The 26,838-nt window shown below is 39.0% G+C and overlaps 1 protein-coding gene across 1 annotated transcript in view; it reads right to left on the reverse strand.

Moving 5' to 3' along the window:
* Positions 1 to 728: 728 nt before the first annotated feature.
* The window catches only part of SLC22A16 (solute carrier family 22 member 16), a 32,522-nt gene continuing 6,412 nt past the window's right edge, over positions 729 to 26,838 (reverse strand). Inside the window, exons 2-8 of the mRNA XM_035564846.1 lie at positions 14,144 to 14,620; positions 11,209 to 11,326; positions 8,813 to 9,362; positions 7,079 to 7,206; positions 6,577 to 6,686; positions 5,988 to 6,087; positions 729 to 941 (exon numbers count right to left, since the gene is read on the reverse strand). Of these exons, the coding sequence (XP_035420739.1) occupies positions 729 to 941; positions 5,988 to 6,087; positions 6,577 to 6,686; positions 7,079 to 7,206; positions 8,813 to 9,362; positions 11,209 to 11,326; positions 14,144 to 14,620 (1,696 nt within the window). The remainder of the gene's footprint in view (positions 942 to 5,987; positions 6,088 to 6,576; positions 6,687 to 7,078; positions 7,207 to 8,812; positions 9,363 to 11,208; positions 11,327 to 14,143; positions 14,621 to 26,838) is intronic.

The following is a 26,838-nucleotide window of genomic DNA, read 5'->3' on the forward strand; positions in this document are numbered from 1 at the left end:
CCTAAACTAAAAAGAATTTACTCAGACAGCAATAAATCCAGTGATTTTTTTTTCTAAGCCTAATAAAAATACATTTGCCATTCAACAGAATGAATAGTATACAAACTATTTGCACATTTTGCAAACTTAGTATTATTTTTTCAGTCAGAAGCTGTTCCACAGAATACTTCTCTTTGTTAGAAATGGCAGCTTTTCTAGTAGCAAATTTGAAAAAAAAAAAAGAATAAATTAGTTTAACTTTGAAATTATTAGTATGATGATGCAATGTTAAGGCTTCTCTCTTGGATTATAACTGTGTGTTTGAGTTCACTGTGTTTTGAAGTCTCAAGCCTGTAACTGTCAACTGCAAAAGGACAAGAGTGGACAAGGCACACTGTGGTGGGTTTACAAGTGTAACTGCAGAAAATGTGAAGCAAGGAATTGATCTGTTTTTTACATACGGACAATCAGGTGGGTTCCAAAATTTAGAGTAATCATTCCAACTGGTCACAGCAAGTCAGATAGGTTTCCTAAGGGCCAGGTAAGTTTGAGAAGTGATCTAGAAATCTCATCAAATTTTCTGCAGCACCTCAGTCACGTAGAAAAGGTTTCATATATTTGCTCTACTGAAAAAGCAAGACTGGTTACAAATTAAAAGGCACAGATATAGAACAGTCACGTTTCTTGAATAAAATGATCTTATAAGTTATTTAACTGTTAAAATTGGGAACAGCCATTTTGTTCTTGCTTTATTTCTCAGTGCTGACTGTTTCTGGACCACCCATCTCTATCTTTTCTAATGCTGCACCACTCTGTGCTGGAGGAGTCTTTTCTGAACAGCTTTTCTCGTTTCTTCCTATTTCTGTAGCTTCCTCCAAAGTATTAGTCAATGGTTTTCCAAGTGTTTCTGGTAGCATTATTGTTAGTATTCCACTCAGCAGAGCCATGATTCCAACGAGTAACTAGAAGAAACAAAAAGTAGCTGTAAGGGTAGAAAAGTCTTTCAAGTTATGCACATCTTTGCTTTTGCTTGAGAGTACACAATATAAAACTCAAGGAACAGTAATGTAAAGATCATAAGTCTAAATGCTGACTGTATACTGTATGGAATACAGTATACAGTGAAATATAGAATATATAGAATATAAGCATGTATATACTTTTTTTGCTGTTGTTTTCTAAATGAAAGATATGCAGCAGAATTAACAAAGAGAAAGTGAAGTGTTTTGTTCTATAAGGGATCAATACAGTGCAAGGAGGAATAATTCTGTTTGAGAAAAGAGAATACGTATATTTTTATTTGGTATTTCTACTACCAGGTATGTATTTACTAATGGATTCTAGGGTTGCATACATTTATCTTTACATGCACGTTCACAGATAAATCCCTGAAATATCCCTGCCACCTGCAACGTCAATTCTTACTCTAGTTCCTGAACTTCTCCCCCTGTATTTGCACACCCACTCCTCCTGTGCGCAGCCAGACCAGAATTTCTCAGTACAGATTGGAGCTACAGAAGTGTACATCCCTGTTCAGGAGAGCACTTCAGCAGATAATGTAGCTCTCAACAGGAATAATTTGCTCAATTGCCATCAAAGATCCGATAGGGGTGCAGGCATCTACTGGCATGTGTGCTGTGGCTACCTCTTGAATTTGTCCATGGTGTACATGCTACCTCAATGACAGCATGCTTCAGCGTGATGGAGAAAGGACCAGGATCATGTGGGGCAGATGCAGAAGCATGCACATGCTCCAGGACTCTCTCTTCTTTCCTTGCATTTCTGTGCCTTGTTCAGTGAGAACAATTTTCACTTTCCTCCTTTGAAGTACAGAACAGGCATTAAAACCCTGACATTCTTCCAATCTTAGATGATAAATGATCCAAATCTCTCTTGATTCAAATGCTTCCACACAATACATCATGCCTGGCCTCAGTGTTTTTCCATTTCATGACTGTGTACTTTGATACTGTATTATCTTCATCTTGCCTTATGCTAACTCTCAGGTCTGTCCTGTTTGTTTAATACTCGCCTTACAAGTGTGAGAGGGGACATTTGGAATTACTGTGCCTATGTCCCTCACACAGTGCTTGAACCAGCCAGCTACCATCTGCATCTAAGTGAGACTTTCTCCTCAGGTCAGAAAGCAGCTTTAAAATTGGAGTTCTCCATTGTGACCTTGAACAGAGCTGTCTTCATGCAAATGCACCATCCTGGTTTTCCTTCCCCCCTGAGTTAAGAGGACAGCTTGTCTCAAGCAAGCTTTTGAGAAGCAGAATTCACACTGTTGCATACACTCTTTCTGCAAAATACCATTGAATACTACAAGTGACAGAGAAAATAAAATGCTTATTCCCTTACCATGAGAAATTACAAAAAATCCTAACAGTAATAGGACCAGAGGAAATGGTACGAAGTGACAAAGAGAGAGGGAAATCCTTGCAGACTGGAGACATATATACATGGCAGGAGTGATATTTATAAACATAGTTCAAACCATTAGAGTCTCACCTCTGAGTGACAGAACTCTACTGTTAAGATTTATCTTCTGCCATGGTAAGACAGGATGAATTGCAATGTCAGCTATTCCACACTAACCTCTCTTATGTACTTCCTTTAGGCTGTCATGAGATTATAATTGAGAATATTGAGGGATATTAAGGATATTGAAACTTAACCATTACTAATTTCTTTGGATACCCGTATATTTTGAGTGTATGAGAACGGGGTCATTACTGACGCCCGACAGAGCAAGGTTAAAGCAACACTCTGTGCTTTGAGTATGTGTCTTCTCTGTTCCAGTTAGCTTTTCAGACACTTTGCATTCTTCTCATGTTTCCCTTCCTCATGAAACTACTTCTTTTTCCCCTGCGAACTCCCACTGTCCTGGATGCCTGCACACTACCTTTCCTGCCTTTTAATCTCAGCTCTATTCTTTTCTGTATTCCACTGCCATACGTTAGGTTGTTTTTTTTCCATTGTGAAAGCTGCTGCACACACTTATTCCCTGTGTTTCCCTTCTCCCTGGCTTTATAAAGCATTTTTCAACACTTCCTATGAAAGACAGAATATGAAACAATTAAGTCACAGTTTGTTAATGAATGGACTTTTCAAGCACCATTTACTTTTTTTTAGGAGCAGTATCCAAACTTATCCATGAAGTTACATTCAGTTAAGTAGCAGACTTTAGATCTTTAGCAGACTTGGCATCCTTCTTCACAAGGCATTGGACAGAATTTAGCCCTCTGTTTGTTCATAACAAGTGTGTATCTTACATATGTGTGTAATATTTTCCATATATAATTCAGCATCAGAAAATGTTTTTCTGATATAGCTAAGGAGTTAAATGTTTATGGATTGAAGTGTACTATTGTGCAAAATATTCATCGAAGTTTATGTGACAGCTATACCTATTTAATTCATTGCTTTTTTCAGGGTCTTAATTTGAAATCTGACTTTCTGCTTTGTCAAGCTCTTAGATTATTCCCAACGCTTCAGCGTAGTCAGCAGCTTCTAACAACTGTCATGAGTAACTTCAAAAAAGATTTGCCACTATTTTTCATGTCTTCCACCCTGCCTGGAGCAACAATTTTAATTGCACACTGGTGTAAGGCCAGAACTTAATATACTTGGACTAGAGAGAGAGATAATTTGCATTAAATATTCCTACAAAATAACACTTTTACTTCTGAGAACAAATTATTTTTCTAGTCTGCCAATCAAATATATTTATATCCACCACATCTGATTGTTCAGGACCAATCTAAAAACGTGATCTTATTTACAAAATCCCTACTTCAACAACAACAAAAAAAAGGTTAAATTTTGTCCTGAAAACCTCTCATATTAGACGTAGGCTTTGCATTCATGTAGCTTTACTGACCACAGGGGAGTTATTTTTTATTTACACTTTATGTTCTGAGCAGCCAATAAACACAAAGTTTATACATAGAGCAATTGCCTTTGTGTAAGTTTTCTAGAAAGCTGTCACATGAAAAACATATTTAGCAAGTATTCAAGATTTATAGGCATTCAAATGAGATGCTTGCATTACTCACAGGTGGCTCAACTGTACGTGAGGCAGGCTGTCAAACAAATAGTAGTATTAACTGCTCGACAGTGTGTGGTGTATACAACAGGTCAACGTGATGCAGATCAGTTTACTCAGAAATGTAATCCATTTCATTTCACTTTCAGTCCAAAACACTTACGTTACCTGAGACTTGGCAAGCTGTGCTCCAACCTAAGACAAGCCTATTTAATAAACTGACAAATGTTTTATAGTAGGAGCTAATAATGAAAATATATTCACAGTTAACTACTACACAGTTCTACAAATACTATGGACAGTTTTTGTACACTGAGAGTTGCTCATAGCTGAAATAATTCCTCCGTTTATACTGCCATTTGCACTGTTCTCCGGCATGTTTGAACATTCATCATCTGTGGTTTGACTGCAGCTCTTCTGCACAGATAAAGCTTATCTCAGCTAGTAAAGGAAAAACACTGACTGGAGAAAGAGAATGTTCTCCCATGGCTGCTCTGTTGTGCAAATGTTGTTTTCTGTGTCTTTTCTGGGATGCTATCTTGGCTACTGTGGAGTCATTATTAAGAAAGAAAACAGTTTTTAGGAGCTTGAGGGAATAAATAAGTTTGTGGTCTGCTTCATCTTAATAATTTTCATCCAAAGCAACTGAAAGTAATTAATTTAAATAACAAAACAAGTTCCTAAGAATTCTCTCAGACTGATCTCTAGCATCTATAATTTAAGATTTTATAGTTGCAAAATCAAAAGGACACAATGCCATTTTTTCAGGAAATTCCAATGTGGTAGACAAAATTAGTGTAAGAATCTAGGCCAAAGACAGATTCCATTACATTTTCACCTTCTGACACGTATAATCTATATATAACGTTGGTGTGTTAGTCACAGTGAATTCTAAGGGGTTTTGAAAGAACTCAGACTATTTTTAAACCATTAATAAGCTCTTCTCCACTTTGATCTTTAATGTAAGCTTTGTAATTATTTGTATTTTTGTATATATGGGCATAAATTATCCTTCCGGAAAAAAAAAGTGATTGAATAGCTGCAAGATTTCTAAGCAGCAAATGCCTCACAACAGGATTGTAATGAAGAAATACAATTCATTAGTGAGCAGGAATATTATATTATATTTGTGAGAAGGAAAAATATTTTGTCCAAAATGGATTTGAAGCTACTTAATGCAGAAGAAATGCCCAAGAACCATGAAGGAATGGTCCCACCTGTCTTTTCCTGGGGCATTTGGAGATAAGGATTCAATAGTAATATGACCTGGAAATCATCTACATTAGCGTGTGCTTAATGAATCCAAGGTTCTTTTCTTTGCCAAAGTCACCATGAATTTCATTAACATACCATTTGTCTCTCTTTTTCCCTCTCATGTATTGTTTTCTTTGGTTCATGTAAATGAAAAATGCAAAAAAGGAGCTATGGGACAGATTTGAAGACCAAGCAGAGTAATTCTTGATCTTTTGGAAAGCTGCTCCAAAAGTGAAGTATCCCAGGGAAGCCAGAGAAAAGATTAAAGAAGAATATTAAGAAAAGATAGCTATCATAGTGAATTCCTTTGAAAAAGGGTAAGAGTAAGTTATGAGCACGGTCAAGAACTGCTAGGCCTGCAGAGTAAAGAAGTATGGACCAAGACACCTCTCAAATATTATATGGGAAATAAAGTATAATTTTGTGGAATATATTTTTGTCAAATTTATACTAGGATTCAGTGCATACATATGTTTGTGCACCCTAGCAACTTTTCAGATTTCAGTGATTCAAAGTCTCCCTTTTGCTTTAGCTGCATTTTTTTTAACAATAGGAAGTTACTAAACTTTGAGACCTAAAATTTAGAGTAAGAATGGTTCATTCAATTTTGAAAGAAAAGTTCAGCCTCTTGTCCTGAAAAAAAAAAAAAAGTTACATACGTACTTTTTCAAAATGAGAAACATTTACCATTGAAATAAATACTTACAAGTGGCATGAAAATCCAAACACTTCTCAAATACACACAGAAAGGAGCAACCACACTGCCTACACGGCACATCATGCTCCCGCTTCCAACAGCAAGTGATCTACACAAGAAAAAAATATTTGTTAAGAATTCTGGCAGATACAGCAAAAAATTAGAAATGCATAGACACTTATCACATCAGTAGGATAATATGAAATTATACTAGGAAGCTATTGCTACGCCAGTGTAAATTTAGGTTGTTTGTAGTGAAATTCAGCTACTTCTATAATGAAGATTAAAAATACAATCAGCATTCAGCATAGACTATGAGACGAATGAGAACTTTTAAGAAAGGTATAACTAATATATAGGAAAATACAGAGTATTCTCTTTCCTCAGTGAAACCAATCAATGCACGTGGAAACGAAAAAATAAAAATTTACTGTACAGCCAAATATTAGACAACTCTGAAGCAGCAGAGGGACTCATCCTATCCTATCTTTTGGACCACTGCCATTAGTGTCAAGAGCTGCTGGATATGGCCCAAGAGTGTAAAAAATTGAAATAACAACAAAACAATGAAAAATACCTGCCTGGCAAAAATTCTTACCTTACAATTGTTGGGTACAGTTCTGCCGTGTAGAGGTATATAAGGCCAAATGCCACACCTATTGAAAATTTTCCAGCCATATTTGCCAAGATAATTAATACATTAAAATCCTATTGAAAGAGATCACAAATAAATAAATAACCATAAAACATCATTGTTCCAAATGTGAATTAAATCCTTCAAAAGATGTGACTCTTCTTTAAACATAAAGCAATATTTATTGCTTGCTTTTTTAAAAATTGGTTTCAAAAAGTAACTCATGTCCATAAAACTTTACCAGTCCTGGTTCACTGAAGCCCTAGGAACATTTTACATCTGACTCCAGCAACGATAGCGTGAAGTCTGTCTGAAAATACAGAAATCTATCCTTGACTGGCAGCTGCATTTTAAAAAAAGCCTTTAATCAGCCATATCATTTAGAAAGAGCAGCTGCATCTACAGACTTAGGGTTCTATAAAATTAATGTCTACTATAGGAACACTTTCAACAGTATGTGACTAACCTGAGGTATGAACATAATTAAAACACAGATCAGTGCACTTAAAATAAGGAACGGAATGAGTGTGTTTCTCCTTCCCAGTTTGTCCATCCCAATGCAAGCAATGATATAGCAAGGCAACTCCACAGCACCTGTCAGTATGAAATTATTTGGGTTTAAATCACGATTACACATGTTCATTTTATATTCCCCATTCTTTATGGGGATTCATTTAATCTAGGAAGTTAGCTTGACCTTACACATCATGAGTACGTCAAATCTAGAGGTAATCAATGTGTTAGGCAGTTCATTTGGTCACAGAAATGGCCACAGGCATCAGAAAACATGGCCTAGGATATGGTAGTGGGGGGTGAAGAAGGACAAGTGGAGCAGATTTTACAGCATGGAGAAGCTCCAGGTCTCTTTGGGGTGGAAAATTACAGAAAACAGCAAGGCTCTCTTTGAAGAGAAGGCAGCTGCTTACAATATCCCACGTGTGCGCAGATTTTGTCTTCCTTATGTCTCGTTCTGTGGAAAAATTTCTGCAGCCATAAGGGAGTGGCATTTGGTGAGAACTGTTCACAAATGCTGTTTAAGCATGGTTTGCTCCTAGATAAATTATATTGAGCCTAAGTCCGTCTGGACATGTTTTAAACCAACTTGCTCATGAAGAATGCTCCTATGCCTGGTGTAATGACAGGGAAGAATATAAGAACAAATATGCTGCATTCCTCTACTGAGCACATGTTCTGTGTTGATGCACCTATAATATTGGGAAACAATCTTTGAGGTTTGCATCGGTAAAAGAAGAGGCAGCTAGTCACTGTATGCCAGTCTGCTAAAATATTTTTGGAAGAGGTGGGTACAGTGATTTATGCACTGCACTCCATCATAACAGTTTAGTTATCCACTCATCCACTCTTCTCCACACCAGACTACCAATATACTATAAAACATGACAACCCAAACTGAACTCATGAGAGTCCCAGTCCTCCTGCGTGCTGATGTACCTGGACAGCCACATGCACTTCACTGAGAGCACTGGATCGCATAAAACAAAGCACATGATTTAATCCTTTGCTGACTCAGAGCTATGTGCCCTATTTGAAGTCTTCTGAAGTCAATGGGATATTTCCACTGATCTTAATGAGCTTCAGATCAGGTCTTGAATGCACCGAGCAGCCTTTATAAACAACTTACATACCACAGGACGATTACAGTCAGACCAGCAAAAGAACACCCTGACTAAATTAAAAATACACTTTTGAGAAAACTGAAATTACTATTGCTTCTGAGCATTGTGAATCTATTTTCTGTACTGACTGACATAGTATGTTATGACTGCACATGACTATAGCAGTAACTTTTTCTATCTTCTTCTTGTTTGTGCTTTTAACAGAACAGTATGAATTTTGTGTTGCTGATCTGCTGCCCCTGGGTTTTGCGTGAATCTGCTAGATGCTTGCAGGGCAAAGAGGAGAAAAATAGAACATGGTTTTACAATCACAAAGAGAGAGAGAAGAATTTTGTACGCCAACACATTCTTAATTCTTTTCTTTTCAGAAACAGTGAAATTTGGCGTGAATGATATCCTTCCTGTGTTAGTCAGCTTTATGAACAATTAACATGAAAATTTTTGATCCAGGTCCATAATTGAATGAATAAAGTTAAAAAAAAACGGCCATCAAATCTCTAGACATTTCTGAATTTCATGTCCTAGTTCTGTCAGAAACAGCATGAAGTACAAAAAATATTTACCTATGAGAAACAGATTTACATATTCATTGCCTCCTAGATTGACAGAACTCAGGGAGAAGACGTAGTACCCCAGGCTCCCAGTGAACCAGACCAGCCAGACTGTGACGGTCCTTCTTGCAATGTACCAGTTACAAAATAGATCTAAGATGTTGTGCTTCTTGGCTGAGGGCGCGTCATTGTCACCTGTTCCGCCACTGACTGAACCATCGTGTTGGACTGAGTACAGTTCAGCCACTTTGCAGGGAGTGCTTACTTTGTTCCATCTTGCCATTGTATTTATTACTTTTTGTGCATCTTCATATCTTTCCTCTGACAGGAGCCAAAAAGGTGTTTCTGGGAGCATCCAGCAGCACAAAACAAAGGGAAGAGTTGCTATGGAGAGAAATATCTGATAGACCCACCAGGTCCGAACCAAAAATCCCACGAGTGCCACAACCATAATTCCCATAGCAAAAAAAGCATGGACATGCATAGAAGCCCAGGTTCGTGCTTTAATGCCAACAAATTCAGTCACATAAACAAAAGCCACAACCAGATAGCCACTCGAAACCTGGGGAAGGGAGAGAGAAAACAAAAAAAAAACACAGTGTGAGATTTGTATCTACCCTCCATGTGCAACAGCTAACAGCGTTCCCCATTTGTGTACCTTTACTTGGCACTGCGGTGGCATATTGCTCACTGACAGAAAAAAACGGGTACCCTAAAAACAAATCAGCTGGACAAAAAGCTCACTCAAATTTTCACAATACCTGGCATTGTGTTTAAAGATGTGAAGGGCTTTTGGATGCTTTCCTTTAGTGGGGTAGAGCCAGCAAGAGATACCTGAAAAAGAGCCTAATTTGCTGGTGGTGCTAAGTTCTTCACCTCCAAAAATCAGGTCCTTAATGACATCACAGACTAGACATGAGGAAAAATGAGGTCCCCTGAAGTGCCATTTCTGAAAATCTTGACCTTGGCTTTTAAGTTGACTATTACGAGTCTGCATGTTACAGAGCAACAAATTTACTGAGAATCACCTTCCATACCATTTTAAATTACCTCATTAAATCAATTTTTTACAATGTTAGAAAAGAATCTCATTTACACAGTTGCAGGTTCTCATACATTTTCTAACCATGCTCACAGAATGGAACTACTGGCATATTCTGCATTTAAGTATTTTTTCATTCAATGCATATATATTTGAATATATATTTCAATTTCTCTAGTAACACTCTGAACTCTTGATAACTCAAAGCATTTCAAAACACAGCTAGAAAATCTATGCTAGAAAATACTCCAGTATATTATTTTGATTAATCAATTCAAAAATCGATTTTCTGGTTACAAGTCTTCCAGTTAATAAACTGAGCCCACCGATGCTGACAGAAAAGCTGCACTGATCTCAGTGGCACAGAACTAGAGCTTCACACCTTCACCTCTCAAATCTATCCTAGTGGGCAGTTAAAAAGCATCAGTTTGGTCAGAGCTTTTTGCTTTTATAAACTACCATAGTCCCTAGAATCAACAGCCAGAGAGTCAGTGGAGGGACTCCTGTTGATCTCACTGATCAAGGGTGAAATGACCATGCAGTTTTCCTGCTGGGAAATCATTCTGAGCTCTAACCAGGCAAAGGGAGCTCCAGGTGCAAGCTCCTCTCTTGACTACCCACCCACAGGAAAAAAATAAATGATGTGATTATTTTCAAGTTTCCAACCTCTTTTAAATAACTTATGTAATTTTTCTTGTGATAGTCTTCTAATTTCTTGAGGCATAATATAGGGAGACTATAAATATACCTTCGGATGTAAGAATGTAATTTAAAGTTGTTTACTATATATATTATATAGATATTATATATATGTGTATATAGATACACATACACACATATACTGGAATACCCTTCAGTACAGTATAAACATCTAGGTGCTAAACATGTCTACCTATATATCGAGTACTTCAGATGTACTTTAAAAGAACAAAGAGATGCATGGAAGAGAAAAAGTGCATCTCTCCTCCATCGCTGAGAATGGCAAAGATAAAGATCATACTTGTTATAGATTTGTTACTTTAAGTAAAATATACTCCATTTGTAACAACACGGAGAAATGCAATGCCAGCTGCAGTGCAGAAACCAGAATTCGCTGCTCACACTTGGTATTTAATTACCAGTCCAGCAGAGGTTGGGATGGAGGAGGTACCAAACATTGCTTCATACAGATGCTTTCTATTAATTCAAAGAGGAAAAGTGCTGTGGTCCAAGAATATTCAGACTCTCCCTGCTCTGCTGAAATAAGTGCAACAGAGGGGGCTTTAGAATAATGAAGTAAGGGAGGAAAGAAAGAATAAAGGGAGGTTTTCCTGAGAAGGGGTAGGAAATAACACATAAAAGAGAAAGGGTGAGCATCCTTTCTTACCATAGCAAGGAGAAAGCGCACAATCACGAAACTGTAGTAGTCAGACGTGAACGCCACTGCGATGCCAAATACAAACTGACCAGCACTTGTGAACCACATAACACGCTGTCTTCCCAGCCTGCAAATCACAGCAGCAGTAAAATGATGAGCAACCATAAACATCCTGTCAAAAATAAAACTGCAACTTCAGAGACCCTGTCTGGAAGTGAGTCTGAAAATACTGTACTTAAGACTTCCACTCACCACAGAACCATTGGATTAGTTTCCTGTATTTTCCTTACCATGTGAGAAAGAAAATTCTTAATTTTTCAGTAAATTTCCAACTAAACCAAAGAGAAAGGAAACTCCTACGGAAGGAGCTTCCATTCCAGAACTCTTGGCTGGAATCAAAGCGCAGAAGTGGTGTTACATATGCTCATGTCTAGTATCAAGCTTAACTTCTATGTAACTAATCCACAAATTTACTTTGTCTTATTTATGACGTCAGTTCCTAATAGTCACTTTTTCAGACATTTTATATTAGATAATATCTAGTTAATAAGCTAGTAATTTCTAACAAAAGTTATCTGTGATGACATATGCTATCTTTTGCCAAAGTAAAAACCAGTCTGGGTAGTACTTAGAGGCTTCTGTAATGTATCTTTGTCCTATCATTTTCAGTTAAATTGTCTAATAAATGACAGTTACGTGGTTTCCCTGAATTTTCTGATTGCATCACAGCACACATGCATGCACGTACAAACACAGATGCTAGTACAGTAACAGCAAAAAAAAAAACCAAAAAACAACCCACAGGTTAAGTACTAATTTCTCATCAACAGCATAGTACTTTCCAGTGCAAAAGAAGGGTGTTTATTAAAAATGAACTAATGTTTGTCTGTTTTATTCCCATACCTCAGGGAGAAAATATGCCTAGCATACTCACTTGTACCTAAACAAGTGAGTGTGTGCTAACAATGAGAAGCTCAACCGAGGAGAAGACCTAGAAATCTGCAGTCTACTACACAACACTCTATTGAGGAATCATTTTATCCCATTTTGTCTACAAAATGTACAGAATCATTTTTATTCCCTGATAATATTATATCTTGGGCTCTACTACCTACTCCAATGCAAACAGCTTTTCACAGATGCAGATATTACATTTAGATGGAGAGTTTGAGGACTTTCAGGGGTGGGGGCTCGTTTGTCTGTTCTTCTCCGTGAATATTTGGTACTATAACAAAACAACCCTGGGAAGTGACATTGTAAACAGGCGGTGTAGCCCAAACAGCAACATGGCACAGCTCTTTCCAGCGCCCTCCCATTTTTCTCCAGCCCTGACCTGGAAGGTCTGGGACGAAGGAGTCATCATTCACATTTGGTCTCTGATCCCTGCCAGAAGAGATCCCAGTGAGTCCCAGCTGTCCAGGCTCTTCTGTTGGGAAATCTGTTAATTGGGAATGGGAGGAACCCACAAACTTATTTCTCACCAGCCAGGATGTGTCAGAAAATAACAACTTTCAGCTGTAAATCCATGGTTGTAAATCTGCAACTCGGGATGTGTGTATTATCTCAACTGGCTGTCCATGGCTTGAATTAATGGAAATGAGAACAATATGATCATAACCTCATAAATCATGTCTGGGTATTAATTAACAAAGCCACGAATGATTTAAAGGGACACAGAACAAATGTTGGCATTATATTCTGGTTTTGTATTAAATATGGTTTTACAAATCCTTGAATAAGGAGGAAGGATTGATTCCATGTGTTCCAGAAGACAAATTAAAGGAAGATCATCTTTGATTTGCATTCCCATGTTGTCACACCACAGTGCTGTGCTAATGAACAATGTGCCTAGTCTCCTTTTCCTGCTCATACTTTTAGCTGTGGAACACATCTTCACTGTCCATATAGCAGAGCTGTTAGTCAACAAGCTCCTTTATAGAATAAGTAACACTGAAGGAGTCTTCAAATCAAAACACAAGTATATAAACTGCCTAGGACAGCACAATGTAGCTTTGAAATTAGAATGCCACGTGGGCAGACAGGTACAGCTAGGTGTTCTTCTGAGGCATTTGTGTTGAGAGAGAAAACTAAGAGATGCAGGAGGACACAGGCATACATCCTGGATCTCACTGCTGCTTCCGAGTCTGTCTGTGAAGTTGGCTCTCAGTGCATGACCTCAGAAAACACCCAGGGAGGCAGAGCCAGAGGGGGCTGGCTGAAGGACAGCCTTGGCACCGCAACCACGGGACAGCTCTGATGGAGGCCCTGCACCGGCTGACGCTCCTCGGGCCCAAACAGAACTCTGACCATGCTAGTAAATAACGGGAACCACAGCAAAGCTCGCTGATGACCAATTTTCCTCCTGTCTGGACCAACCTTCAAGAAACTGATGTTTAAACTAACCTTCTAGGGAAAAACTGCAATTGGACAGCAAGAAAAAATAGGGGCTTGATCAAACCCTCAAAGCCTTTGAATCAGTCCCACAGAGCTGTATTCATGATGGAAGTTGGGATGAAGCCCTTCAGCTGTTCATCATATCCAGAAATAAACAAGTATATACCAGGAGGTATCTTTCCTCATGGAAAATGAGGTGAAAACCTACTCCCAGGTTTTACTATTGCTAATACTACTATTACTATTCCTGTTAAAAAATAATAACAATAAAAAAATTAATCTAAGGGTAAAACACTAGCTGCATAGGAAAATTTAAGGGATTAACAATGGATGATATGAAGTAGGAAATAAATTCCAAACGCAAATGATTTGCAAACACATTTTAAAACTTATACTTGCAACAGGAAAAAAAATGAGTTAAGCATATCTGCGAATAAAACAATATCAAAACCTCCTAAATTCATACACAATAAATAAAACAACAAAACAGATAGATACACATGGAGTTACTGCAGTCTGAGCCTACAATGTTGAGAGGATGGAACTTTACCTGTCAGCAATATCACCAAAAATCACGGCTCCAATCAAGACTCCAAGCATGAATGTAGGCTGGATTAATTTTGCAAGCCATTCTCGGTCACAGACCAGATCCCACTGCGTAACAACAGTGCTCTTCCATTTTGTATCATCATAAAGAAATCCATCAGAACAAGAAAATACGGACTTGTTGCCTCTATATTCATATGCTAGATCCAAACTGACTTCTCGTTTGGCCTTGCTGCATTGATTAAGTTCCCAGATTTCTCCATTTTCCAGCTGGACTACAATGTAATTCTCTGTTGATGTCCATGTTGTCCAGATGTCCTCTAGACTTGCTTCAGAGGAGTTGTACAAGAGAACACTACTCACGTTCCCTGGGATCCCACATACGAAGTTAGGAGTAACGGCCATAAACACAGACGCTAAGTAATGGATGCCACATGACATAGCTTGAAAGACAGACGCAAAATAAACACATGCTTGAAATCTGCAAAGGGAAAGAAAAAAGGTTTACTGAAGAAAAGCCCTCTATATACACAAAACCATCAACACAACCATTTTGCTACGATCAGCCCAATCATTTTGGCAAAGTTGTAAATGGAGGCATCATCTAGCGTCTAGTGGTTTGTTACAGTATGGCTTCAAAATTAGCTAAGCTCTGCAAGAGACCAAAGATGAGGAAAGATGCTCAGCAGAAGCCATCTATCCTCAGGAAATATCAGGTGTCCCTTTTGTCAAAAAAATAAATGCTGCTCTTAGACACATGTACAGCTCTACACAGAGAAGACTATTTAAAAAGAAACAATTCTTAACTTAAATACAGAATTTGAGGTAACTCCCCACCCTACGATCCCATCCAGTACATCCCTCAAAACAAGGCCTAAGATTACTGGAATGGTTAGAGGAACCAAAATGTCGCAACCTCAGTTTCTGAGGGATAGAGATAGGCACATCAAATAAAACAGAGCAAACGCATTATGCCCTTCATTTCACCTCACTGTATCCATGTACCTGGACTTGACCTATCTTCTACCTCGTTTTATTGCCTCTGAAAGACAAAGAGAGAATACATGTAGACACATGTAAGAAGAAGACAGAATGTGAACAGTGTGAAAGGCTTTGTACCAGAACATAGCTGTAATTTGGGCTGGGTTTTCGCTTAAGCAGGGTGTGCAGTTATGCATTAAAGATTGTATCATAAAACAAACGTACTAAAAGAATGTTTTATACATAGCCTGAATTCTGGCATTTTAACAGCTTTTCAAATATGCTTGAGGTGCAAGCAAATCTTTGTGTATAAAATGCACACATATTCTGAATGTCAAAAGACTTGCAATGAACGAGTATCACTGATTGCAAATTCTAGGATAGCTTCTGACAGTCTAAACATTAAGGAATCTTTTCCTCAATTAACTTATAATTACGCACAGAATTAGTACATTTGTTCAGAAAAAAAACGTATCTGTTTTTTCCTCCAGTTCTTATTTCCTGGAGGCCAATCAATTGCGCTAACTTGAAGAAGCATTCAGTGTGCTTCTATATACACATCTTTATCACAGCATGTTCTGGGCCTTGATAGCAGGAAACAAAAAGATTTTTTGAACATGATCAGAGTCTCTGCTGAAGTTACAGGAAACGATGCCTATAAAGCAATTGCCATGTAATGTCTTGTGTGCCTGTAACAAATGCAACCTCCAGATCACTCCTCTCTGACATGTATCCAATCTAGCCTTGAATTCCTCTGATAAAGTCTGCAGCAGGACCTGGCCTAGGACCTTTAATCATCTGTCACCACAGTTTCTAATGAATTTCTAAACTACCCAGAGCCAAGGTACTTAAATAGAATTTGCTGGATACATTGTCTTAATGTCCAAATAACATTTTCAACGGAACAGTTCTCTAGTGTAACCTAACTCCACCCACCATCCTCACCTCACACAGCATCACAGGAGCGCTGAGGTGGGCAGGGACCTCTGGAGGCCACCTGCTCCAACCCCCGCTCAAGCAGGGACACCCAGAGCTGCTTGACCAGGTCCGGGTGGCTTTTGAAGATCTCCAAGGAGGAGACCCCACAGCCTCTCTGGGCAACCTGTGCCTGTGCTCCGTCACCCGCACAGCACAGAAGCGCTGCCTGGGGCTCAGAGGGAGCCTCCTGTGTTACGCTTTGTGCCCGTTGCCTCTGGTCCTGGCACTGCGCACCACTGAAAAGAGCCTGGCTCCGTCCTCTTTGCCTCCTCCCTTCAGGTATTTCTACACATTGATGAGATCCCCCTGAGCCTCCTCTTCTCCAGGCTTGAAGAGTCCCAGCTCTCTCAGCCTCTCCTCATAGGAGAGGTGCTCCAGGCCCTTCATCATCTTGGTGGTCCTCCATTGGATTCTTTCCAGTATGTCCAGGTCTCTCTTGTACTGGGGACCCAGAACTGGACACAGCCATGAACTCCAGGTGTGTCCTCACTAATGCTGAGCAGAGCAAAAGGACCACCTCTCTTGCCCTGCTGGTGATACTCTGCCTAACACAGCCAAGAATACCATTAGCCTACTTAGCAGCAAGGGCCTTCTTAGACCAAGGGCAATCTCCTCTGCCTTTTATCTGGTGTTGCTTAATTCTCTCCTTGGTAAAGGCAAACCCACTTGCATTTCCTGTCTTTCCAATTGCATTGCTGCTGTTTAGATGCAACGGTTTTTGTCCCGCTTTCTCTTGACAACAGCTCTATTGATCAACAGCAGTCTGAGGAAAGGGCCAGATTGCTAAACCCACAGGGGCAGCTCAAAAAGCTGGTTCCAAATCCCTCTCAAACCTTGCGAGAGATGTGGTCAAGAGAAATTGGACTTAACAACAGCAACCCTTAAGTCTATTGATACCCTGTCAGGAGAACAGCTTCTTGAGGACTAAGCACCTAGCCATAAACTAAAGCAAGGGTAAACCTGCTCTGAAAGGCTTTTGGACTATCTTGGACCACCCAAAACCAAAGGTTATTCTGAAATGTTACCTTTGTCCCCCTGCTAATGCAGACAAATATGGTTAGCAACAATTTTTAGTTCTTCAGTGTTATTTTAACTGCAACTGTTCTCATCAAAAGACAAACTAGTTTTAAAAATAGCAGAGCAAGCCCAAATTCAGTAACTTGGGCTATTGTTGCAGCATGCAGAATTGGCTAAAATCAAGACTAGATGACCTCTAGCAGATTAGCAAATTAAAACCCTAGAAACTGCACAGTTACATCTTCTAATAGGTAATAAAGAGTAGCATGGTTGGAACCAGGATGCCCAGTATTTGCAATATTTGTCATTATGCAACAAGACATTGTAGTGTCAGATAGCCCAGTTGATATTTCCCAGACACAGGAAGAATGAAATAATTTCAAACTCCCATACATTCATCTTGAGCTTACTAATTAGCTCTCCCAGCACAAGAAACACGAGGTTCATCATCTCTCTTCTGCCCAGTAAGAGTGAGAAAAAAAAATAAAAATGATTCCCCTTTTTGTTGGAGAGGCTCAGAAGAAGATAACCTGTTAGGATACGAGCTGAGAAGATGGCATGAACCAATGCTCTGTATCATTTTTGTAAAACCCAAATCCCTAGAGCATCGCTAGGGCCATAATTTGGATCATTTCCAGCTAATCTCTGCACTAACTTCTCCCTTGAGAGTTTCATTTTTTATCTTCCTGAGCACTTGTGATCGCGCTTCTACAACCATTTTGACAGACTGCTCTACTATCAAAGCTTTCTGTTGGAAAGTTTCTCATTAAATCTAATCTCGATGTCCCCTTTTTCAGTGTAAGACTATCAGCAGCTTATAAAACATCCTTGTGCAACCTTGAATAAATCTTCCTTGTCTCCTATCATTTATTCATAAAAAATTATCTGTTTTCCCCGTCTAGTTGCTATCTAAAACTGTATAAATTGCAATCCCTTACCCTTTCCTCATTTTTCCTTTGTGTCCTACAGAGCAGTGTCCAACTCTATAAAAAGCAATGCAGGATTTATTTTAGAGAAATATCTGTGCCATGCCACTTTTCACTCCTCTTTCAAGGGTTTAACTTAGAACTAGATATAACTGGTTCTTGTAAAAGTGTTCTTCAGTTTTCAGTGTTACAAAAATCTTATTCAGCTCCAACAAAGAAATCCACTCTACAGTGTCATTATTTTTCTTACTTCATTTGTAGCACCTATGCTAAGCAAATACAGAAAGTCAAACAGTATGACAGATACATGGTGATAGACATAATTCATAGATACACAGTGATAGACATAATTCATGCTGTTTCTGACTTAAGAACATGAAAATGTGTTTTTACAACAGAATGGCTGTGCTGTTGCTGAATCTTGCAGGATGGACTTCACTGCAGTTTTTAACCTCTAACTGTTCAATAAAGAAGCCAAGGAGCAGGCAAGAGAAGCAGGAATAGGAGAGAATAAGGCCAGATGTGAAGCTACAGAAGTGTGTGGCAGCACTGGTGGCTGAAGGCATCCCACAGCTCTGCCTCCGCTGCTTCCCTGCCTGTAAAAACGCCCTACTGCTCTCTCCAGTAAAATTCCACAATGGGCTGGCTAGGGCTCTTTCAGTAAATACACACACCAAAACCTAAAATCCCTCCTTTGATGTGAAGAGAAAATTCACTGCTGAATACACGACGATGTTGGATTGAAAAGCCCAACCTTGTGAACTGCTGAGCATCTCCTGGGGGTAGGAAGAGTTTTTCTTCTAGACAGGCTGGTTGCACAGAGGTCAGGAAATTCATTAACTTGCGTAGTTACCAAAAAGGAGTTAATTCGGCTGTCACTGACAACATATAGAAAGCATGAAAAGTATGTAAGGAGGATGATACGTGGGATGGGAGAGTACTATAGATGCATTGAGCTTTGCTTGCCACAGCAGCTGCAGAATGGATACAGGACAGAGAAAGCCACAGCAGCAGCCTCATGACAGACACCGGTTTGCCAGAAGTGTGGACGGGGCAGCAGAGGGTGCTGAGCAAGGAGGCACACGAATCTGCTCCATGGCTAGCCGGGGACCCCTCCCTTCGCACAGCTGGGTGCACGAGTTGTCCCAGCCTCCTGGTGTGGCTGTATCGCTACCCTTGCCCAGCCTTAAAATCCTGGGGCTGCTTCCTGGCCATGCTCACGCAGCGTCTCCTCTTTGCGGGAGGACTGGCGCGGGGGGCAGCTCAGGGACCCTGGGCACCCCCCACTGCAGCAGGCTGGGCTGTGGCAGTAGGTGACAGCAGAACCTGTGCACTTCGCTGCCCATGAGGCACGGGTTAAAGTCTGCACTGTCCTCGCTACCTGCTGTAAATGATTGACTTCTTCCCCTAACACTTGAGTTAAGAACGCTGGGTTGAGAAGAAATCCTCTATTACTAAGCTTAAAGCTCGCAATCGCTGGCAACCATGTAATATAGTAACCACACCAAACTCCATTTTAAAATAAGTTAAATTTCCCTGACATAAGAGAGTGTTGCTCACACCTCCAGATGTCAAGAAAATCCCATTGCCATAGGAATAAATACTACCAACATTTACCAAGAGAAGGCAAGGCTTCTCTCAGCAAAGTCTGAGATCTGTTTTCCGGGGCTGATTTCAAAAAAGGCCGGTTTTGGGGAGGATATTTTATATGCCAGTTATCCTCACATACACATATCAGATTAAGTAATGCATATCGTTGCAAGCAGTAATTTTCAACAGCATTTTATATGTTATTTTTCTTCTTAAAACATATTCTTTTTGCCATTTTTAAGATCTGTGAACATGATGACTGTCCTAAAAAGTATGATAATCTCTGGCTCTTCACAGTATTTTTCCATCTCTTCAGTGACTTGCCATGGGAGATAATTATTTGGCAAGTACATTTTGTCACTCTTGCCAGGAGTGTCAAATATAGAAGTCAAGAAGACTTTGTAGGTTACTGCTCCAGTACAGAGGCACTTAATGAATGCCAGAAGTCAAATGAGCATAAAACTGTCTTCATAAAAGCTTGAGCAAGACACAGCATGAAAATGTGCCAGCCCTTCCTAAAATATTTTTGTGAAATTTCGCCCCAGTTAATTCTTTTTTCAGTCTACTGCTTTCAGAAAAAAAAAAAAAAAGAAAAAAAATGCATTTTCTGGCTCTTCTGCACAGGTTTTATAATCTAAGAAAAGCAAATGCTAATATTGCAATTTCAGTACCTGAAATGAAGAAACAGTCTTGCATAAAGATAATGAACTAGATCTCAGACCACTGCCACTCTGGCTGTATTCTCATGACACAACATACCCTGTGGCACTGTCATCGTATTTCCTTCCCTCTCTTTTCCCACTGTTTATTTACCCCCTGAGACACAGTGATCCCCTGAGACTCCCCTCAGATGTGGTGGTACTTTTTATGTGGCCCGGCTGTGGATTTTATCTGGAAAACTGATCTTGAAAAAACGTCAGAACAGATGATGATTAAAATAACAAAAACAAAAACAAGCCAGATCAGTTGCTTGATCTAATTTGTTTTCCATCCAGGCAAACGATCTGCAGCAGTCTATTTGCAAGGCGGTACATCTGGGAGGCAACAATATCTGAAGCGGACATTGACACGTAGATGTTAGGGAATAAAAAGATAGGTTAGAGATAAAAAGATAATAGAATAAAAGCAAATATATTAGATTCTCCTCAAAAGCTAATATAAAACTTTAAAAATCCTTTCAGTGCATGATAGAGCGACAAGGCTGTGCTGTGATTAACAAGAGACTTGTACTATTCCACAGGTTTTACAAGAACTATTTTGACTGTTTGCCTTTTCAACCACCTTGTTAGCAAACCACTTAGTCAGAAAACACGGCATGTTTTTGCTGTGCAGCCTACACTCAACAGCATGGCTTCGGTGGAAAGAAAATTCCAGATATTTACTATTTCTGAAAGAATTTGTGTTCAGTGACCACTTTTAGCTCTGTATTCTATGCTTTTTTTTTTTTTTATGTGAAAAAAGCCATCCAGCATTCTTTCCACTTAAAACCAAAAAACTGTTATGCATTTCTGTACACTTCCACATTTATTTTTTGAGAGGAAAAGAGCTGAATGAGACTCGGGAGCAGTATTTTTGCTATGGTACAGAGAGGCAGATTTGGAAGCAGCCTTAAATACACAACTGACATGGCCTTATTTGCCTTGCAGCATCAAGAGCAAACTTCCTTCCCTCCTAGGTAGGGGTGGTTTAAACTATGCAAAGACTTGGTCTCAGCCCACATCAGCAAAATGGTCGTTTCCAGAACTGGTGTTCAGAGGAAGAAGATGCTGTGTTGGATGCAGATAAACACACCAACGGCACAGATGCAATGGGAATAAGAAAGCCTGTAGAAATCCGGAGTGCCCCATATACATCATCACTAGTAGTAATGTGTGCATCAATATGCAGTCACTGCAGACACCAAAACATTCTTACAATCTTTTAGAACTGATTTTCTGAAGAACTCTAACACTTCTATCCCAGCTATCATTTCTTTATGGATCTGTATCTAGGCGTCAGATGAGCAAACTCACTCAAAGTGAAGTGACGCCAGCATTTGTTGAGTGGTATGACGGAACGCTTTCCATTTATCCAAACAGCCTTTTCTCATATACTTTTTGTCCATATGCATCATTTTTACATTGTCTGGAAGAGTCATTAAAAAGACATTGTTGCCAGCTACCATAACAAACTGGTATCTGAGATACGATTCCTATGCTTGGGTTTCAAGGTTTTGCAAGAAGAGTACCATTAATTTTCATACTATCTTTTGGGAATGTTTACCTTTAACAGTGGCTATGGCAGGTCCTTTTTATTGCAGTGTCTATCTATGTAAATGACTCTTGACATGCACACAAACACAAGAAGAAAACTCTGCTTAAATTAAAGCAAACAACAAAAACCTGGTTTGTAAACTCCAGTGTAATGTCAAATAAAATTCATTCCATTTTATATACCCTAAGAAATGAGTACAAGGATGGCAAAGTAAAATTTTAGTGCAAATCCTGGAAAAAAAGATATTTTCTACTCAAAACCTTTACCAAAAAGAGGAAGTGAATTCTCTCTTTTTGCCATATTACGAATGTATTTCTGATATTTTTGTTTTCCTCTTCCACTGCAGCAAATATAAGTCAATCATCAGAAGATTCCAATAATTACTGCCTCTGAAAGTTTTTTGCTTCTCATGAAGTCTCCTCCTGATTTTTTTTACATGTTTTTCTATATAAGTCTGAAATTTAAAGAAAATCAAGATTACTTTCATTTTCTTGTATTGCATTACTTGATTTGAGGTAGTTGAATGCATCCCATTACTAATTACACAGTGCTTCAAAACATATTAGGAACTCCTTTTTGAACGTTGATTCAAACAAATCACATTGATTTCTAACTTTCTTCAGGTCGACCTTATTTTTGATGATCAAAGTCAGCACGAAGCACCTTTTTGTAATTTCTGAGCATTTGCACCCATCCAGGTGCCAGCAAAGCAGCCCCCCAGCTGGCGGTCGTGGCGCCACGTGGGGCTGCAGCAGTTATCGGTGGAGCACTGATCGATCACAAGAGGAGCAGGGCTGGCAAGCGGGGACGGACTGCTATTGCAACAGCATGGCTAACGCCTTCCAGTGGCAATGCTGGAGCCTGCCGATTTCCTTTTAGTTATCCACTTGTCCTTTCTGCCTTACGTGTCTCAAGGACATGTACCAGGTAATTAAATTAAAAAAAGAACATGACCATGCAGCTTTTAAGTTATTTCAGTTTGGTTTGGAATTATTTGGATCGGTGCTAAACACAGTGGGTAACTGTTCAAGAGTAACTGCTTCCAGCCCTGTACTTTGATGCTTCCTTTCCAGGAGCAGCATTTGTACAAACATCTACCATTCAGAAATTCAGCATGTACTCCATCTGCATAATATATTAGTAGCGCTACTTCTTACAGGGAAAACTGAATTCTAGTATCTTCAGTAACACCGTTTTCTTTTGGTCAGCCTCTTTTTTGGGGACAAAGCCAAACTACGTCTTTAATTCCCTCCTGTGCTGTAGTGTTTCCATCAGCTTACGTAAGCAAATCATTTCACGCCACAATCCCTAAAGTGTCTACTAGAATTTAAATGTTTTTACCGAGATTCCACCCAATTATAGGCAGAGGTACTACTTCGTGTACAAACTGTTAGCATGTTTCATTCCTCCTTTCCACTTCATGTGTTTTCAGATGTTTTCTGCTGTTTAACCTGATTACACATAGCACTAACTTTGTTCAAACTATGGAAGTTTATTTAATCTGAATTTTTTCCATCTATGGTCTTGAAATAAAACTCATCAGTTTTCATATGAATTCTGTGCTTACTTATTTGTTTATGTATTCCTATTGCGAGACCATGCCTGGTGTAATTGAAGGTACAAATACATGGAATGAACACTTGCCATTGCAGTGATTACATGATGCTTCTTAAGAATTGTTTCTTTGGTCCATATTCATATCAATGCCTAACAAAATTTGGATGGCGACAGCTCATTTTCAGTCTTAATTCTACATAAATTCTCTTGCCATGCCACATATTGTTAAGCAATAAAGGCTATAAATTTCTATATAGGAAATCTCATTGCTCCCCACTTGGAAAATGATTATCAAGTTTCTCATTCTTCACAGGTTTTTGAAAGATCTCATGGGAAAACGCAAAACAAGTAAGAAATCTGCATAATCAATTCAAGCATACTGGATGCCACTTTCCTAGCATGTTTATAATCATTTTTGCATATACTAGTATATTCTGAGTTTTCACTTAAAATAATAAAGAATATTAGCTCTACAAATCAAATTATATTTAAACCATTTCTGTAAGTTTCTTTCTTCCTTAATATAAGCAATAATTTTATCCATAACATTACTTTTGCAGCCAAGAATATTATTAAGATGACCTAGGCCATTTCTGTGGGCTGCATAAAGCCTTGTATCACCTGGGTAATGGGCATTTTACTATCCCTGGCTCCCTTTGAAACTTTTACAGCATTATGGTGTTAATCGTGACTTTCAACACAGTAAGTCGTCATCAAGAGCAAAACAGAAGAGCTAAAGCAGGTACATTTAATGTCTAATATCTTTTTAGGAATATTTCACAAATAGAATCACTTCAGATGTTATTAGTTACACTGCAGAAATTAAGTGCTAGATAATACGGTGCCTTGTAAAATTTGAGGCAACACATAAATCAAAGTATTGCTTAAGGAAAAGCAAATCAATTTCAACCGGAGATTCTTTGCTGCCAAAGACAACACAGCAAGTTGCAATTCTCCATGCATACAATTCTACATATGTAATTCTACAACTTGAAGAAAGGGAGTCAGAGCAATCTACAGTGTGATATGGTCTACATACTTTGTTAAACTTGTCTCTTGGCTCTTCCAAGGTCAGATGGTCCGTCCCACCCATGTTCCTACTTCTCAGCCAGGTTATTATCCCCAATGGGCTATCTTCTCCAAGATAAGCCAGGTTATCTCTACACCTACATTAAAAAAGGTTTCTGAGCTCAAGAGGACTTTCAGCTACTTTTGCAGGCTCACAGCTCACCTTCCCTCCAAACTGCCCCTACTCACTGTAAATGTGCAGCCCGCTCTGATTAGAAGTCCTCAACCGCTTTTCCCTGAATGGTCATGGGAATCTGCCCCATAACAAGACACAATTAAATGATTAATTCCCACTGGGGAGTTTTCAGTTTGTTTTGTTTCGCCTAGCAGCCTGGTCATGAACTTCTGTCCAGTTCTTATTTCCTTAGACCCCTTCCAGTTTCGCTGTTGGACAGTGGTTCACCTAACCTAACTGTGACTTCACAGGACAAGAAATATATTCCTGCTTTCTCTCTTCTGAGAGATTTACACCGTCGAGTATATACAATACTATGAAATGTCAAAAGTTGATTTAATAGATTTTGTATATTTGAAATACTGCCTTTCAATTTAATTAGACAGAGAGCTTTTTCACAACCTCTCCAAAGAAAAGTCAAAATCTTAACAGCATTATTGATCTTTCCAAAGAAAAGATATTTTCATTAGTTTTATTGGTCATTTGTCTCTTCCATCACCAACAGTCTGATTTCTTCTATACTGTTCTTGATTTCTTCATGGAAAGCAGACAACACTTCCATTTCCTGTCATTCGAGGAAAATGATTCTACCACCTTTCTCATTAAACTCTAAAAATTAATTTAACTTAAAAACAAAGAAATCCAGATGACAGATTTCACTGTTTCCAAGGCCAAGAATGCACTTTAACATCTTACTAAACATGTTCTGTAGGGTTCTTTTATCTGGTTATACCTCCACAGTAGAGCCAGGTGCTTTCTTTGAGTCTTTCTCTTATGGTACAGGGGAGTGATCTGGCATAATGCTGTTTTCAAACCTTACATAAATATTTATAAGAAATACATGGGGCTCCCATTCTCCAAAAGAATCCAATAAAAAAGCTGTATTCTGCTCAGACCTGCCAGGACTCTTCTGCACAGATCTGGTTTTGTACCACCCGCATCCGTTCAGAACAGAGACCAAACAGAGCTCACTCAGCTCCACCGATCTACAGAGGACTACGGTTCTCCAAGGAGCCTAAAATGCAAGTGTCAGCGACAGGAGGTTCCAATTGCTCTGACCCTGGACCAAACACAAATTCTCTCGCAGAAGGGTGGAGCTGAAACAAGTTTCTTGGTAATTCCCAGCTCTGCTGACCTAAGCCAGTGCCAAAGATCTAAACAGCAGAAAAAAATCCAAATGGCAATTTGTTTTGGAGTCTGACATGAATAAAAGTTATTTTAATGAAATGTGGTCTCATCTGTATAATTTCACCATATATTCAGTAGCTTTGTGTCACAAAATGCTTTTGGATATTGCTTATCTTATTGCTTATTTTCCACCTTTCATATTTGACTTTCTCTCTAGTACTAGACAGACATTCAAATGAAATATTACTTCGTAGATATGGTAACGTTTACTTATTGAGCAAAGGCTAAACGAATAGTATCAGTAGTATTTTCTAACTTTTCACCAAGGACACAAAGATCTATCAGCAATTTAAGAGTTATAAAAACGTATTTTTGCCTACTTTGTAAGTTCTAAATGACTGTATTAATCTTCCTTTTTTTCCTTTCCATGAAGTCAGTTGCAGGTTTTGATTCCTCACTTTCCATCTCTTCAGGACTCCAATGTTTTCAGAATTGGCTTGACCTCTTTGCTCTGATCTTAATGCTCTCAATTCAATCCCTGGCCAAACTCAATCTTTCCTGGAATTACCTGTATTCAAGGAACTGACAGCAGGTATTGCTGATGGAATGCCAACAAGGTGGCAAGCACTGTAACAGCAGTACAGTTGCATACCTGACCGTTTTCTGATATCTGACATTCAGCAGAGCTCAGGGTACCTGCTTTGAGTTGTCTTGAGAGAAAGATGTTGGCTAATACTGCGATGCAGAAAGCGTGCTGCCAGAAGCAGCTCCCACATCCCAACCTCCTAGCTAAGCCTTAGTTAGTTAACATAAGTTGAAAGTGAAGAATCTGGATGTATACTGTACACTTGGATGCAATATACGGTATACAGTGTGCAATCCAAATACATCTGTAATTCTCTAGATCCCCTTTTCACTCAATGAGGAAGCACAGACAAATCTAGGTGCAGCATTCATCCTGTCCTAAAGCACTCACTGAAAATGAGACAGATGAATTATGCCCTTAAAGGGTATTCTCCCCCTTGA

The sequence above is a fragment of the Cygnus atratus genome, chromosome 3 (assembly GCF_013377495.2).
Source record: "Cygnus atratus isolate AKBS03 ecotype Queensland, Australia chromosome 3, CAtr_DNAZoo_HiC_assembly, whole genome shotgun sequence".
Taxonomy (NCBI): domain Eukaryota; kingdom Metazoa; phylum Chordata; class Aves; order Anseriformes; family Anatidae; genus Cygnus; species Cygnus atratus.